Source organism: Ascaphus truei, chromosome 1 (assembly GCF_040206685.1).
Source record: "Ascaphus truei isolate aAscTru1 chromosome 1, aAscTru1.hap1, whole genome shotgun sequence".
In the NCBI taxonomy this organism is placed as follows: Eukaryota; Metazoa; Chordata; class Amphibia; order Anura; family Ascaphidae; genus Ascaphus; species Ascaphus truei.
In genome coordinates, this window is record NC_134483.1 from 118809364 (window position 1) to 118824194 (window position 14831).

Genomic DNA, 14831 nt, shown 5'->3' on the forward strand with positions numbered 1-14831 from the left:
ATACGTCACTGCTGATCTCTTCTTCTCCCTCTACCGCTTGCCCTGTTGACCCCATTCCCTCCCATCTCCTAAAACCTCTTGCTCCTGCTATAATCCCTACACTCACACACATTTTTAACTCATCCCTCTACTCTGGTACCTCTGTTTCCTCCTTCAAACATGCAAGTCATAACATTACAAAAAAAAACAGCAAGCTTGACCCTACCTGTCTTTCTAACTATCGGCCTGTCTCCCTCCTCCTGCCTCCTTCGCCTCAAAACTCCTTGAACGTCTTGTATTCTCTCGCTTGCTCCAATTTCTCAACACCTATTCTCTCCTAGACCCTCTACAATCTGGCTTCCACACTGCTCACTCCACTGAAACAACCCTCACTAAAATAACTAATGACCTCCATGCTGCCAAAGACAGAGGTCATTACACTCTGTTCATATTACTCAACCTGTCTGCAGCATTTGATACTGTGGACCAACCTCTTCTTCACATTCTCCAAACTCTTGGTATTCCTAACAAAGCTCTATCCTAGATCTCCTCTTACCTCTCCCATCGTACTTTCAGTGTCTCTTCTGCCAACACCTCCTCCTTCTCCATAGATCTCTCTGTGGGGGTAACCCCAGGACTCTATCCTGGGATCTCTCCTCATTTCTCTGTACACACTCTCTCTATGTGATCTAATCACATCTCTTGGGTTCAAATATCGCATCTATGCGGACGACACACAAATTTACTTTTCAACCCCTGACCTTACACTTGCTGTACAAACCAAAGTTTCTGAATGTCTCTCTACGATATCATCCTGGCCCTCCGCCGGCTTAAACTTAACATGTCAAAAACAGAGCTCCTCATATTTCATCCCAAGCCTGGCCCCACTACCTCCTTCTACATTACTGTTGGAAGTTCTGTCATACACCTGGTAGTGCAAGCACACTGCCTAGGGGTCACACTAGACTCCTCTCTCACATTCAAAACGTATCTAAAAACTGTCACTTTTTCCTCCTAAATATTACAAAGATACGCCCTTTCCTCTGTTGCTCGACTGCAAAAACTCTGACGCAGGTTTTCATTCACTCCTGTTTCGATAAATGTAACCTCCTGCTGTCCGGCCTTCCTGACTCGCACCGGTCTCCCCTACACGCTGCTGCCAGAATCACTTGACTCTTTCCTAAATCTGTCTCAGGGTCTCCCCTGCTGAAATCACTCTCGTGTCTTCCTATCAAATCTCGCACTCAATTCTCCTCCTCACTTTTAAAGCTTTGCACTCTTCTGTCCCTGCTTACATTTCAGCCATAATTTCTCGCTATGCACCATCCCGACTCTTGTGGTCTGCTCAAGGATGTTTTCCCTCTATCCCCTTTGTATCTAAAGCCCTCTCTCGCCCTAAACCTTTCTCACTGACTGCCCCACACCTCTGGAATGTCCTTCCCCTCAATACCCGACCAGCACCCTCTCTATCCATCTTTAAGACCCACCTGCTTAACGAAGCATACGAGTAGCTCCGTGGATAATACTACACACCTGAAACATAAAGCTTGGCCCCTTGCAGAGCACTTACCAGAATGCCCTCCTACTGTCTTTGTACGTTCTTCCTACCTAGCAATTAGATTGTAAGTTCAGAGCAGCGACTCTCCTTCCTAAATGTTACTTTTATGCCTGAAGCACTTCTTCCATTATGTGTTATTTATATTATTTGTTTTTTATATGATTGTCGTGTGTACTACTACTGTGAAGCGCTATGTACATTAATGGCGCTATATAAATAAAGACATACATACATTTTAAGTAGTACATACACTTCAAGCATTCAACTGCCTTTATTTGGACTCTTGAAACAGTGACAACCTACTGAATGTTAATTTGTTCACATTTGTTCCTTTTGGAATTGAACGAGAGGCAATCTAGCATCCATAAACTTAGTTTTTGTATGTATGCTGTCAAAACTACTTTGCTACAGGGCTAGCATGATCACAGGGCTATATGCCTTGTGTCGGTAAAGTGACACAGGACACCGATTCAGTGATCACTACTCCATCATCAGTCTCTACTTAGAGTAATGCTAGTGTATGCCTCAAAATGTCTTAATTTTTTTTATTTACACAATTATACAGCGTTGAACTGAATGACATTCAATAATGCTTTAAATTAATATGTTTACTAATTTTATTATATCAGTAACTTAATGTTATTTTTTTTAAATTAAGGAACACTGTTTCAGACTTATAAAAAAAAATTCATGCAGCAGCTAGAAACAATAGAAGGCTAAATAATTGATAAGCACCATAGCGATTATTACAGATTGACAGCATTTTAATTAATGTACCTAACGTCTCTTTACCATTGTTTCTTCAGAACAAAGAATTATGGTCACCAATTGTTCATCAGATCAATCCAAGTGACCTTTAAATATTTATAAAGATTTGGGTTAAGTCTCGACAAGCTTTTTTATTTTATTTTTTACCATTTCCACACCACCCCACTCAACATTGGCATATTCCATATCACAGATTTATCAGGACAAACTGTGAAGTGGATTGCGAGTAGAATGCTCACCTGTTCTAACGTAGCAGCGAAACCCTGCCTGTCTGCCACGTAGGGAAGTCCATGAACCAAGCCAACTTTCTCTGTCATTTGATTGGCCATGTCCGTCAGTGTGTCAGATTTCACTGTGAAACAAAATGGCTTTAATTAATTAATTGCCTAGTGGCAATACAGGAGCACCTGCAAAAAAAACAGTGGCATTCTCATATTATGCAGTTTGCGCTCCTGATGTAAAGATAAAGATTAGAAAGGAAGGCTCATATTTACTATGCAGCTGTGCCACAAAACACCTTCTGGAGCATGAAGACACCTTCTGGCCCATTCAAGTAGATAGGCTGCAAGATGTCCTCCAGAGCTGGAAGGCATCTTATAAAATAGCACCGCTTAGTACATTAACTAGGGGAAGAGGGCACCAAAGCATACGGAACAGGAGCTTTAGTTAGAAAAAGTATTACAAAAAGGCAATGTATACAGAGTGGTAATGATACAGGGTTAAGCATGTCTCACACAACCAGTAAGGTTGAACATTTACAGCCAGATAATGCATTTCTCCGCTATAAACCTGTGCTTTCAACATGAAAAATTGTTCACACCTGCTGCTTTCTCCAAGTGCTCTCCTGTCTCTAAAAGTGAACTTATTTATTTTTATATTTAGCCATTAATGCCAAAAAAAGTGTAACATTAACTTCCCTCGTTTGGTATTTTGACAAAGTTCTGCATTTTTAATGGCTACTGCAATATTTACGGAACCCATGATGGAACACTAAAGCATTTGTGCACAGAGGCACTTTTCTTCTATCCCCTGCCCATCGACTATACCAGTGAGCAAACACAAACCTTGCTACCATTAAATAGTATCTGGGAACCGGGGTATTGGTGGGAGAAGGCTCAGTGAGTAAAGACACTGACTGGCACTGAGTTTGAAGCAGGAGAACCTGATCCAATTCCCGGTGTCGGCTCCTTGTGACCTTGGGGATGTCACTTTATCTCCCTCTGGCACCAAAAACATAGATTGTAAGCTCCACGGGGCAGGGACTGTGTCTGCAAAATGTCTCTAAAGCGCTACATAAAACTAGCAGCGCTATACAAGAACATGCTATTTCACTTTAATAAACGGTTTCTGGCAGTCCATCTTAAATCAAAAGTAAACTAAGGACAGATGCATATTAGGTTAAATGTTTATTTATTTTTTCAAAAACTGACATTTCCATGGTAAACAGATGCTTTGGCGTTTTCATGTAAAGAAGCAAAACCTTTCCCTGTTTCACAAGACCTAAATAAGTAAAATAGGTTATGTGAGTACTTTCTAAGAAAGCCAAATGACATTAAGGGGCTAAATCTACATACGCTGAAGTGGCCATTTTTGGTGGAAAATCCCTATTGACTTCAATGGAGATTTGTATAAGAAGTGGTTTTAAATAATATATAAATATACTATTATATATGTAAATTATATATATATATACACACACACACACACGTATATATCCCATGTAGCCCTCAATAGATTGCCCCTTTATTACAGATTTCAGGTTTTCAACTGTCCTAACAGGCCAATAACCACCAGCATCAACCGCTTATCGCATAAAACTCCACATCCTCATAATGAAGAAATAAGGAAATTACCCCCAAAAATGCTTCAGTAAGCTTAGAGGAAATAAAGCCTGTAATGAAAGTGACTGGGATGTTTGAAGATGGACCACCTGCCTTGAGCGTGACCCTGCAGTGGAAGACTATTTCTAGCATCTAGTAATGATTACACATTTAGCGTTCCATTCCAATTTAAAATAGCTAATAAAATCCAAAACGGCTGCGAGTACTTTGGCTTTGTTAGTTTGGTATGGTCTGAATTAAGGCTGAAAAAGCAGAGAAATTGGAAGGCCGTCTACATTAAAAAATGATCACTTAAATTAACCTTTTCAGTTCCAGGAGGTCTGGCAGTACCAGAGTGCTACCAGAACCCCGGCACTTTTGGGTCACGTGATCGCTCTTGGATGGGCATTCTATAATCTCCAATCAGCAATGCTCGTTTATTGAGCTTATACACATGCAGCGCAAGTCTAACTCACGGCAGCGCTTTCAGAAGGACGTGGCAATCTTTTATATGCCATGATCCCGCAGAACAAAAATTAGGTTACTTTCTGCAGTTCCACAATTACACTTTAACTAAATTGCCAGAAAAATTACAAAAAAAAAAAAAAAAACGGTAGAAATGATCCTTGTTTTGGGTCATCTAACAAATGAGCCACTGAAACAAATAATGTGCATTTAATCCCATTTCTAAAAGTGCAATCCCATGTAGCAAGCAAAAAAATATAACAAATCAAATTGTTTTCCCTACACTAATCTAACCGTAGGTGAAAAAAGGGGGATGGGAGCACAGAAATATTGTGTGAACAATACAGACAGGAATGTACAGTTAGGCTAGGTCCCCGCTGCAGTGCGCGCGCTGCAGGGACAATAACTGACCCTCAATGGGGCCGGGCCCGACACCTACCTTGGCAGCTGCGCGGCCAGATTTTTCTGAAGACAGAAAAACTGTCTTCAGAACTGGCCATGGAGCGGTGGTCACGCCCCCCGGCTGTTCAGCCAATGATTGCAAACCTGCTGGGTGACATCATGGCCGCGCCCCCCCACCCCCCACATCACACCCACCCAGTTTTTCCCCCTGCAGTGTGGATCTCGGCTGCACGCGCCGCCAGCCTTACAGGGCCGGCACCGGGGCCGTAGCCTTAGGCCGCGCTTAAAGTGCACACGAATGCGACGGGTGACATCACCAGAGAAAGTTATAATTTAACTTTCGGCGACGTCGCTGGCGACCAGGCCATTGATTGGTTCAGAGGCTGTCACATGTGGCGACAGCCTCTGAAAAATCTAATTTTATCGGCTTCCAAATTTTTGGTTGCGTTGTTGCGTCACGCATACTATAAGTGCTTGTGACGGCGGTAATGCTTGTGTTTTCAGGCGACATCGCGTCGCCGTCACTATAAGCGCAGCCTTAGAGATGTGGGGAATACACACACAGACGGAAATGTGACACATCAACGGCTTGGGAGAAAATAATAGCAATATTACTTACACGGCTGTGTAAGCATGGAATATGTAGAAGGTTTCTTTGAGAGATTTTTTCTGACTGTCCAGTCTCCAACTTCCCTCAAATCCACGGATGATCACAGCAGTGTGTGAAGTATATGTGAGATGCGAGTTTCCCGGGACCCTTCTGTGCCGTAGCGATCCTGGAATCCACTGTCGTCGTCGGAGGAAGTTATTGGATGCGAGTTGCACATTGCTATTTTGTTTAATAAATATATTTGTTTAAAAAAATTAAAATATTATTTCTCTGCGTTTGCTGACAAGAACTGAGGGACCCCCCATGTGTCCGGGAAACTCGCATCTCACATATCCTTCACACACTGCTACGATCATCCGTGGATTGAGGAAAACTGGAGACTAGACAGTCAGAAACAAATCTGTCAAAGAAACCTTCTACATATTCCATGCTTACACAGGGCCGTGTAATATTGCTATTATTTTCTCCCAACCCATTGATGTGTCACACGTGTGTATTCACACATCTCTAATTGTACATTGCTGTCTGTATTGTTCACATAATATTCCAGCTCATTTCTTAGCTCCCTCCCCCTTTTTTTCATCTACTATATATGAGGATCCTGGATAGATCCTGTTGGGTTGAGCTGCACCAAGTGGACTCCGTTATATGGCACCGGCAATAGGGTGATTGTAAGGGCCCACCTTGACGGTAATTTAACCCCGTTATTTCTATTGCAATATATATAGAGAGCGCCTTAGTTTTTTCCGCCAACTAATCGAACCGTGCCAAAAACAATGATTCTCATCACCCTGATACCCCCACCCGGCCCTTATGAGAGAAGCCAAATCGTGTTTCGTACTAAAGACAAAAAAGGAGCAGCCAGAGGAAAATATCAACCCCCTACCAAGTCTTAGCGCCCCATATTTATACAATGCTTACATAAAATCATTTGAATACTTATAGGTTGCAGATTTGTTTTTAAAAACTAAAAAACAAAAATCACCAGTCACCCCAAAATCATCATAACACCTTAAAGATGTCACAGGCATTAATTAGTGCACTAGTCCTAGGAGTGACTGCCCCTTTAAAACTGTAGTGCACATGAATTCAGGAAGCCATAGTGGGTACTTTTAATTATTAAGGCATAACCCTGCAATATGCAAAGATATAGAACTGTATTTAACAAACTATATATGGAGCGAAAACCCCTCTCTTACAAGAACCAACTTCCAACTTGTTAGGAGTATGCATTACATTGCATTGTTCCATGTGTTACCTATTCTGCAGACCTACGCATTATGCATGAGGAGGATATGGATGAATAAAAGTTCCACTGACCTCATATAGCCTCAAGAACAGCGCAGTGGAGACAGAAATGATTTAACAGGGACACGGGTGAAATTGTAAACACCCCCAAGGCAGAAAACAACGAGTAACATGGAGCCCACGTAAATTCCATTTAGGCCTTTTGGATTTTACCGTGTTGTTAAAGGACAAGTTGTGCCAGAGAGTACAAAGGTCAAAGTACCCCATTAGAGTGGATATAAAAGCTTCTCTAAGGTGTGTTAGGTGTACTGATGCAATTACAATATGTAAAGTATAAGTGCAACAATACGCTCAAGCTTTAGGCAACAGGAGATGGATTAGTGGATATGCCCAGCAGAACAGACAAGACAAATAAAACTGGGTTAAAGATTCATTTATATCTGTAAGAAGCACTGTGCATAACTGTAGTTGCCGATTTTGTTATTTAGTTTTTTTTACACAGGGATTACCAACATTTGACTTTAGCTTTAAATTCCCCCACTGCCCTTACTTTTCTTATGCCCCCCATTTTTCTACAGAGGATTGGAATTTGGGGGTTCTCATCTGGGGACCCCCACAGTTGTCAAGATGAAATCTCCCTCCATGGCAAATATGGCTGCCAAATCTCAGGCCAATAGGCAGCTGCAACATCGGTTGTGGCTTCTTAACGAATCGCAATTTAAGCCCCTTTTAAAAGCCAGTAAGAAATACCAGTAACTTCACCGCTAAGTAATTTGGGAAACGAGGATAACCCCATAGTTGAAAATAACACATTTCAACTCGAGAGGATCCATCGGTTCCGGTTAAAAAAAGGAAGGTTAGTTTAACTGGCGGCAGAGATTGGGTTTGTGATACTATAGAGCACACTGGCACCATTACACATTACACACAACAACAACAACAACAACGACAACAACTCTTATTGTACCTTTTGTTTACATGCAAATAAGGGAATTATTTTGCCTCAGAACATACCTTTGATCCCACTATCGCAGATCCAAATGAGTTCATACTTGGCTACTTCATATCCTGGCATTAAGTTGTTTATCTTCGGGTTAATGCCAACCTTTTTACCACCTACGGATTTCGGAATAAAAGGATGAAAGAAAGTTTTTATTACTCACCATTATGACTTCTGAAATGTAATACATCTAGTATATACACACACTTTTTTTGTGCTATATACTATACGGTGGAGGATTTTTAGTCACCTTTTCACCCACCATAACATAAATAATGTGTGGTGAAAACCTACCCAAGTCTTAAAATTGCAAAGCCAGTACAACCAACCAAACACTGATGAGACCCAAAAGGTTGAAACAGCTGTCTGTGGGTGGGTTAACTGGCTTTGCATCTGATCCCAGGCTGTGCTTAAAAGAGCAAGCATTGGCTTAAGGATTCCATGTAATAATGGATTTAAGACAAAGGTGGCACTGTGTGGTCATTTGCATGTCATTTCCCAGAACCCCTTGCTGCAGTGGAAGCACTGTATGCTGGGTGATAATGGTGAAAGGCAGGGTTGCAGACCTGTCTAAGACATGCAAATGAGCACACAGTAATATTTCCATTTGATATAGATCTATACCGGTAGATATTTTCTCCCTAGTGAAGCATTGCACTTACTTAGCGTTTCATTTCCGAGACAAGAATACAAGCCCTAGAGAACAATATGGCCGCTGGGTCAACCTCGCACTGATGGCCACTATAAATACATTCTATGACTGTGAAAACTACGTCTCTTTCCAAATCAGCAAATGAAGACATGAAATAACTTGGCAACTAGGGGGTTTTCACCATAGCTTGGAAATAACACGGGTCAGCAACAGCAGACTGCCATTGGTGGACCCCTTGCATCCGCTAAGGTAACAATTATTATTCATGGGAAAAATTGCAACTTTAAAAAAAAAAAAAATAATAAAAAAAGGCTGTGCTAACGCATTACACCGATAGCTACAAAAGTTTGTATTTAAAAAGGTGCATATTTGTTATTGTGCACATAACCACAAATGGAAGCACATTGCACAATGTTTCGGGTGGCACTGCCCCTTTCATCAGGGATTGCTACTTTAATCCTACCACTCGTAGCAGGGTCAAAGGAAAAGAAAAAAACTGAACATGCAATCATTGTGTACCACTATATTCTCAGGGAAAGTTGTAGAGTATAAAGGAAGTGTGTAGCAATACCCCCAAAATATTAATTGTTGGCAGGATGATTAAAGGCATCAGGTAAGGCAGGGGTGCACAATCTTTTTCCCCTGCCAGCTCCACCCCCTCCATGCCCCCCATCTTATATCTTGGCTCCGGTGTTCTGACGTCATGCTGCCATGGCAACGCAGCGTCACGTGACCGCGCAGTTCCATGGCGACACGTCGCCAGAAGCCATCTGAGCCAAGGTAAGTGAAGTTACAGAGGCCTTCGTCACTTCCCCGGCATTTAACTTTAAATGCTGCCGGGAAGAGCGCGGGGCCTCTAACTGCTGCACCCCCCACAGAGCATCTCCCAACCCCACGGTGGGCACATCCCTGAAGTAAGCTACCGTCAGCTAGAACTCAGCTATTTATGTGGGTCTCTATAAAAGCGGTTACCAACTTTGTTTTTGATTAAGGAACCCTATAATTATACTGTGAAATTCTGCGGAACCCCAACCCTCTCTAATAGTGCGTCTGAGATCAGATGCATTGTAAGTGACCCCAACCCTCTCTAATAGAGTGTGATATGAGATGCATGGTAAATTCTTCTGTATTTGGTACCATTTTCAAATGACCTGAAAATTGCAAGGAACCTTTTAGGCAACACAATAGCTCCTAGACAACAGCTCTATACGATGCAGCCCACTTATGTTTTGCTTGCATGCCTGTTTCTCTGTAAATGCAAACACTGCTTTTTATCTTTGAATGCTTTCAAGGAGTTTTCCTTGATCAGCAGAACCTGCCGAGAATCATTTGAGCAGCAAAGGAGACCACAAAACACCTGTCAGACAAGTTAAAATGGTACTGCAATTTATTTTTACCAGAGATAATAGCTATATACACCCAAGTGTAATAGCCATTCGTAATCACAAATCGCGATTCCCCCTATCCCCCATAAATGTATATTTTAATTTGCTGAACCCTTCCACCTCCGCTCTATGTCCAAAGACACGAAATAAGAGACTAACAAACCCAGCTGAATTCTTTACTCCTTGAACAGGAGATTAAAGGATATCTTGGAATTCGGATATCAAATATTGGGCACTAGTAACAGTGCAGCAATTGCTTTTATAGTGTGGCAGCCAGGTGTGTATTACATTACAAACAGGGATGAGTAAGCCATTTACTGCAAGTCCCAGGAGGGAGCGATTTATGAACAATACTCGTCTGTTATACATCCGTGCTATGTCAGCTCCGTTCTTTTCTGAGCTTATAAAGTAAAAAGGATAAGACAGAATCTCGTCAAAGATTCTCTAAGCCAGGGGGGGTGGGTGGGTGGGATTTTCCTGGGGGGGGGGGAGGGGGAAGGGGGTGCCACGCTCTTCCCCAAGGCATTAAAATTAAATGCTGGGGGATCGCGTGAGGCGTCTGGAACCTAAATTTATCTTGCTTCAGCCGGCGTCTGGAAGCGTCTCCATGGCAGCACGGCGTCATGTGGTGTGACGTTACACGCGCGTTGCCATAGCACAAATGACGCTGTGACGTCACATGACCCCCGCCACACAGAGCAGGGGGGGGGGGGGGGCTGAGCGCCGGAGGACAAGAGGCAGGGGCAAAGGTTTGCGTACCTCTGCTCTAGGCTGTTGGCAGTGCATAAGGTATGTGACATACCATACAATAGCTTCTATTTCCCCATAGCACGCATTTATTCCCCGAAACCATCTTCCTCATAGCTGGCTATGAACTGAAGTTAAACAGGAATAGCAAATGTACCCATTGGTTGCACATTTAATCAAAATTTGCTCCTAGGGTGGGAAGCTGAAAAGATGCTCGGTCCGATCTATTATTCCAGACCAAAGAGAAAGACAAATCTAAATCACTACAAGCAGCAATCCATTTTTTTACATTGAGGCAGGGAGTCTCCGGGTCTGAACCCCATTAATTTCAGCTCTGGGGATCCCCTGCTTAAGGAGATAACTCCATAGGGGGTGCCAGTAGCCGCTCCACACAATGGCAGAGTTTCAAAGCTCCCGCGCCCTGCGGGTCAATAGGAAGCCGTGATATCGTCAGGTTCGGCTTCCCATTGGCCCACGTGACGGGCACCCCTTTGGAGATGAGCATCTCTGGAAGGAGGGGGGTCCCGAGCTGAAATGAAGGGGGTTCAGCTCCGGAAACCCTTGCTTCAATCCTACGTTAAAAAATAAAAAAACACGCAAATTACCTTTTAGTACTGCAACAACTACAATACAGTACATACAGTATAACATTTGTATTAAATGTACATCTCTTCAGTGGCGGAAGACTGTATATATTTTTCTAAACATGCATCAAAAACAATACATTGGCTTGGAACCACTGCATTCCACATTGACGAAACACGTTTGACAGCCTTTTTACTTTAATCTTCTGGGTATTTATTCTTTTTATTCGAATGACTGGGCTACAGGCAGTCCTTGGTTATCCGACACAATGCGTTACTCAAAATGGCGTTGGATAGCGAAACGTCTTAAAGCGAAACACGTTTTCCCATAGGAACACTGTTTAAATGAAAGGTTCCGTTCCTGAAGCCATTTTTAACACTAAAATACACCAAATATTTTATGCAGGCAATAAGATACGCAGCACACAAATTATATAGTGTATATACTGTATTATATATATATATATATATATATATATATATATATATATATAACATAAAATATAATATAATATATTAGATAGTATAATATAATATTATATAATATATATATTATATACACAAACAACTTTGCAAAGCGTTGTAAGAGCGTTGGATAAGCCGTTTTGGCGTTGTAAAAATTAACATAGGTATGCATTGCATAGCGTTGGATAAGCCATTCGTTGTACAGCGAAGCGTTGTAAAACGAGGACTGCCTGTACATAGAAGTAGGTTTCACATTGATTAAGTATGACGTCACTGTAAGGGTTTTAAAAACAAAAAGGGAAAGTAAGACAAAGTGGTTTTAAAATCCTTGAAATGGTTTCAGAACGTGACTTACCTATAAATAATTTGGCATCGACGCTTGGATACTTGCCAAGCAGCTTTTTACATACATCCACTGCTGGATCATCAAGATCCTGCACACACAGAAGAATTTCAAACTGGAAGGAAGAAGAAAAACATTGTTATTGCAACATTGATAGTCTGTGCTTAAACTCATCTAGCTAATGCAGGATTAGAAAACATTTACAAGTACTGGTCAAAAGTGTACAGCAACAATGTTGATACTGAGCTAAAATTACATGAATGCTTACAAAACGTTGAAGTATGGTCATTTCTACCATCTGGGTTATAGAAATGGCTGGGGATATCAAGTATTTTAATCTATCTTGTACTTCAGGGGCTAACATTGGTTAGAAATTGCTAAAAATACAAAATAAATTGCGTCTGTGCTGATCTACATAGTGGGCAGAATTGGGGAGGGTATGGTATGGTATTGTATTGTATGTCTTTATTTATATAGCGCCATTAATGTACATAGCGGTATCACCGATAGCCCACTAAAAGCGAAATGTGTGTCCTTTTAATAAAAATGAGGACATCATGCGATGACACCTATTCTGAATAACAGGTACATATTTTGCATTGTTGCGATAAGAAATCAAATCCTACCACACTTTATGACTAATGGGTGCCCAAGACCGATAACGGTTTCTCCTGCGAAAATCGGCGTTAGGCTGTCAAATTTTAGATGCAATGGTGCATGTGGCGAGCACAGATGCAAGACGGCGTCTAAGTATTCGGAAAATTAATTTATGTGGTCTTTCATATATGCAGTCAGACTTTAAGCGTCAAGAAATGTTGTTTTTAATTTTCTTCTAAGTCGTAAAACTGTCAATCCAGTAGCTGATTTACGACAGGGGTGGGCTTATGGTGCTCAATGAAGGGAAGTTGGCATTAAAAGTAGGGCTTTTTATTCTACGTTACAATTCAACAGACGTGTGTTTTGGAATCAGAACACGTGAATTCTCTTCTATTCCAGTGACCTCCTTGGGAAAGGACCTATGACATATGGTAACGTGCTGTATAGGGATTTGTTTATTTTATCCTTTTATTTTAAGTAACGGTTTTGCATTTATTGTAACCATGTTCTTATAATAATTTTGTTCTGTAACCTAAGCACTGTATTTTTATATATTACAATTAACCTGTAATAAGTAATGCTTTGGTTGGGCTATGAAAGAACAGTTTGCCTCTTTATAGAGAGTATTTACATTTTCAGATATTTGCCTACAACAGATGTGTGTGCGCATTATGTGCATAGTTTTTCGTTAATAAACAGGGACCTTAGACGCTGCAAACAATTTCAGATTTGATATTTCTTGGGTGGTAGCAACATATAATTGCAATCGAGTAAGGGGGTTAATATTAAATCATTGAAAGTACCTTGCGCATGAGAAAGGCGAGTTGGCTAGAGTAACCGTTTATATGAACCCTGGTTGATATAGAATTCAGGGGCTCACAAGTGTACTGTCCGTGACAGACGGAATATTGGGTTGGATTGAGGGGAGATCTTGTTCATTTGAGGGATCTTTGCGGAAGGTGGCAAGTGGGCCAGCAAGCGAGCTGTGTATTAACCCATATGCAGGTCACATGCTCACAGGTATGCTGTACAGTATGTGACAGTCCGTACCATATCTCTATCTCTATATATATTTTATCACTTTAGGTATAAAGTGACAGGAAAAAATGCTCTAAACTGCCAGAGCAACTTGCAGACAGGCCAAGGGTCACGTCAGACTTGAAGAGCCCCGGCCTAAAGAATCAGAGAGACTTCAAAATAAAACATTCTTCTGAGGTAAAATTGCTTTCATAAAGGAGACCACCACAGTAAGTAGGGTTCATTGCACCTTTAAAGCCCCAAAGTGTGCACACACACCACTTCCAAGATGCACATATTCCCATAAACACATACAGGACTCAATGCACCAATACAAAATGGTTTAACTTCTTCCAGCATGGTCTTACTGAATAGACAGGACAGACTCTGGCTTCTAGGTAAAACAGTGATATTCCTCATACAACTCTTTGACCCTTTGGGGGCAATTAAATAAACTGTGATTGTGCCAATCAGGGTACTATATCATTTTACCATTTTACATCTTAAAATCAGGGTTTCCTTTTTACCACTCACTAATATTTTTTATTTTTCAAGAAAGGTGTGCGACATACCCAAATGAGTCATCGCCCTTTGTTGTAAGAAGAGCCTGGTGAGAATGACTGCTCTCTCGTTTTTAACAAAATCGGAGGCTGGGAATTGGACCAGAAATTCTAGGTTCACCTAGATTCACACTTCACCCTCAGATTGCAGAGCCATTTGCAACATACTGTATATATTGGTGACCTTTCAACCTACAGTGAGTCTTTGGCAAATAAATTGTACTGATCAAGAGATTCTTATTACTCTTTCACAAGGGAAGGTATACTAACTTGAAAGATTATCTACAGCTCTCATGATCCCATATCAAGGATGCAAAGGTTATTTAAAAAAAATTAAATAAAAATATCTATATATAGACACATCAAGGTGGGTGACGTAATAATGTAATCTGGGCGTCAGTGATCAGGATAATAACCTACTCTGATCTATATTAACCTCAACTGCTAAATATTCCTCCGCTTAATTAAATCACAGGTGACATTACATATCTGTGGCTGAGATAATACAAGTCAAAAAATGATGTTATTCTTGTACTTGGCTACAAGGAACAGAACAAGATGCAGTGACTCCCTCCTTGTATCAACGTTCTTAAAAAAAAAAAATACATTTAAATACACAATTCTCCCAGTG

At 41.2% G+C, this 14831-nt stretch overlaps 1 protein-coding gene across 1 annotated transcript in view; it reads right to left on the bottom strand.

Annotated features, from left to right (window-relative positions):
- UGCG (UDP-glucose ceramide glucosyltransferase) overlaps positions 1-14831 on the bottom strand; it is a 60829-nt gene that overhangs the window by 9408 nt on the left and 36590 nt on the right. The window contains exons 3-5 of the mRNA XM_075594044.1: positions 12039-12141; positions 7865-7966; positions 2545-2657 (exon numbers count right to left, since the gene is read on the bottom strand). Of these exons, the coding sequence (XP_075450159.1) occupies positions 2545-2657; positions 7865-7966; positions 12039-12141 (318 nt within the window). The remainder of the gene's footprint in view (positions 1-2544; positions 2658-7864; positions 7967-12038; positions 12142-14831) is intronic.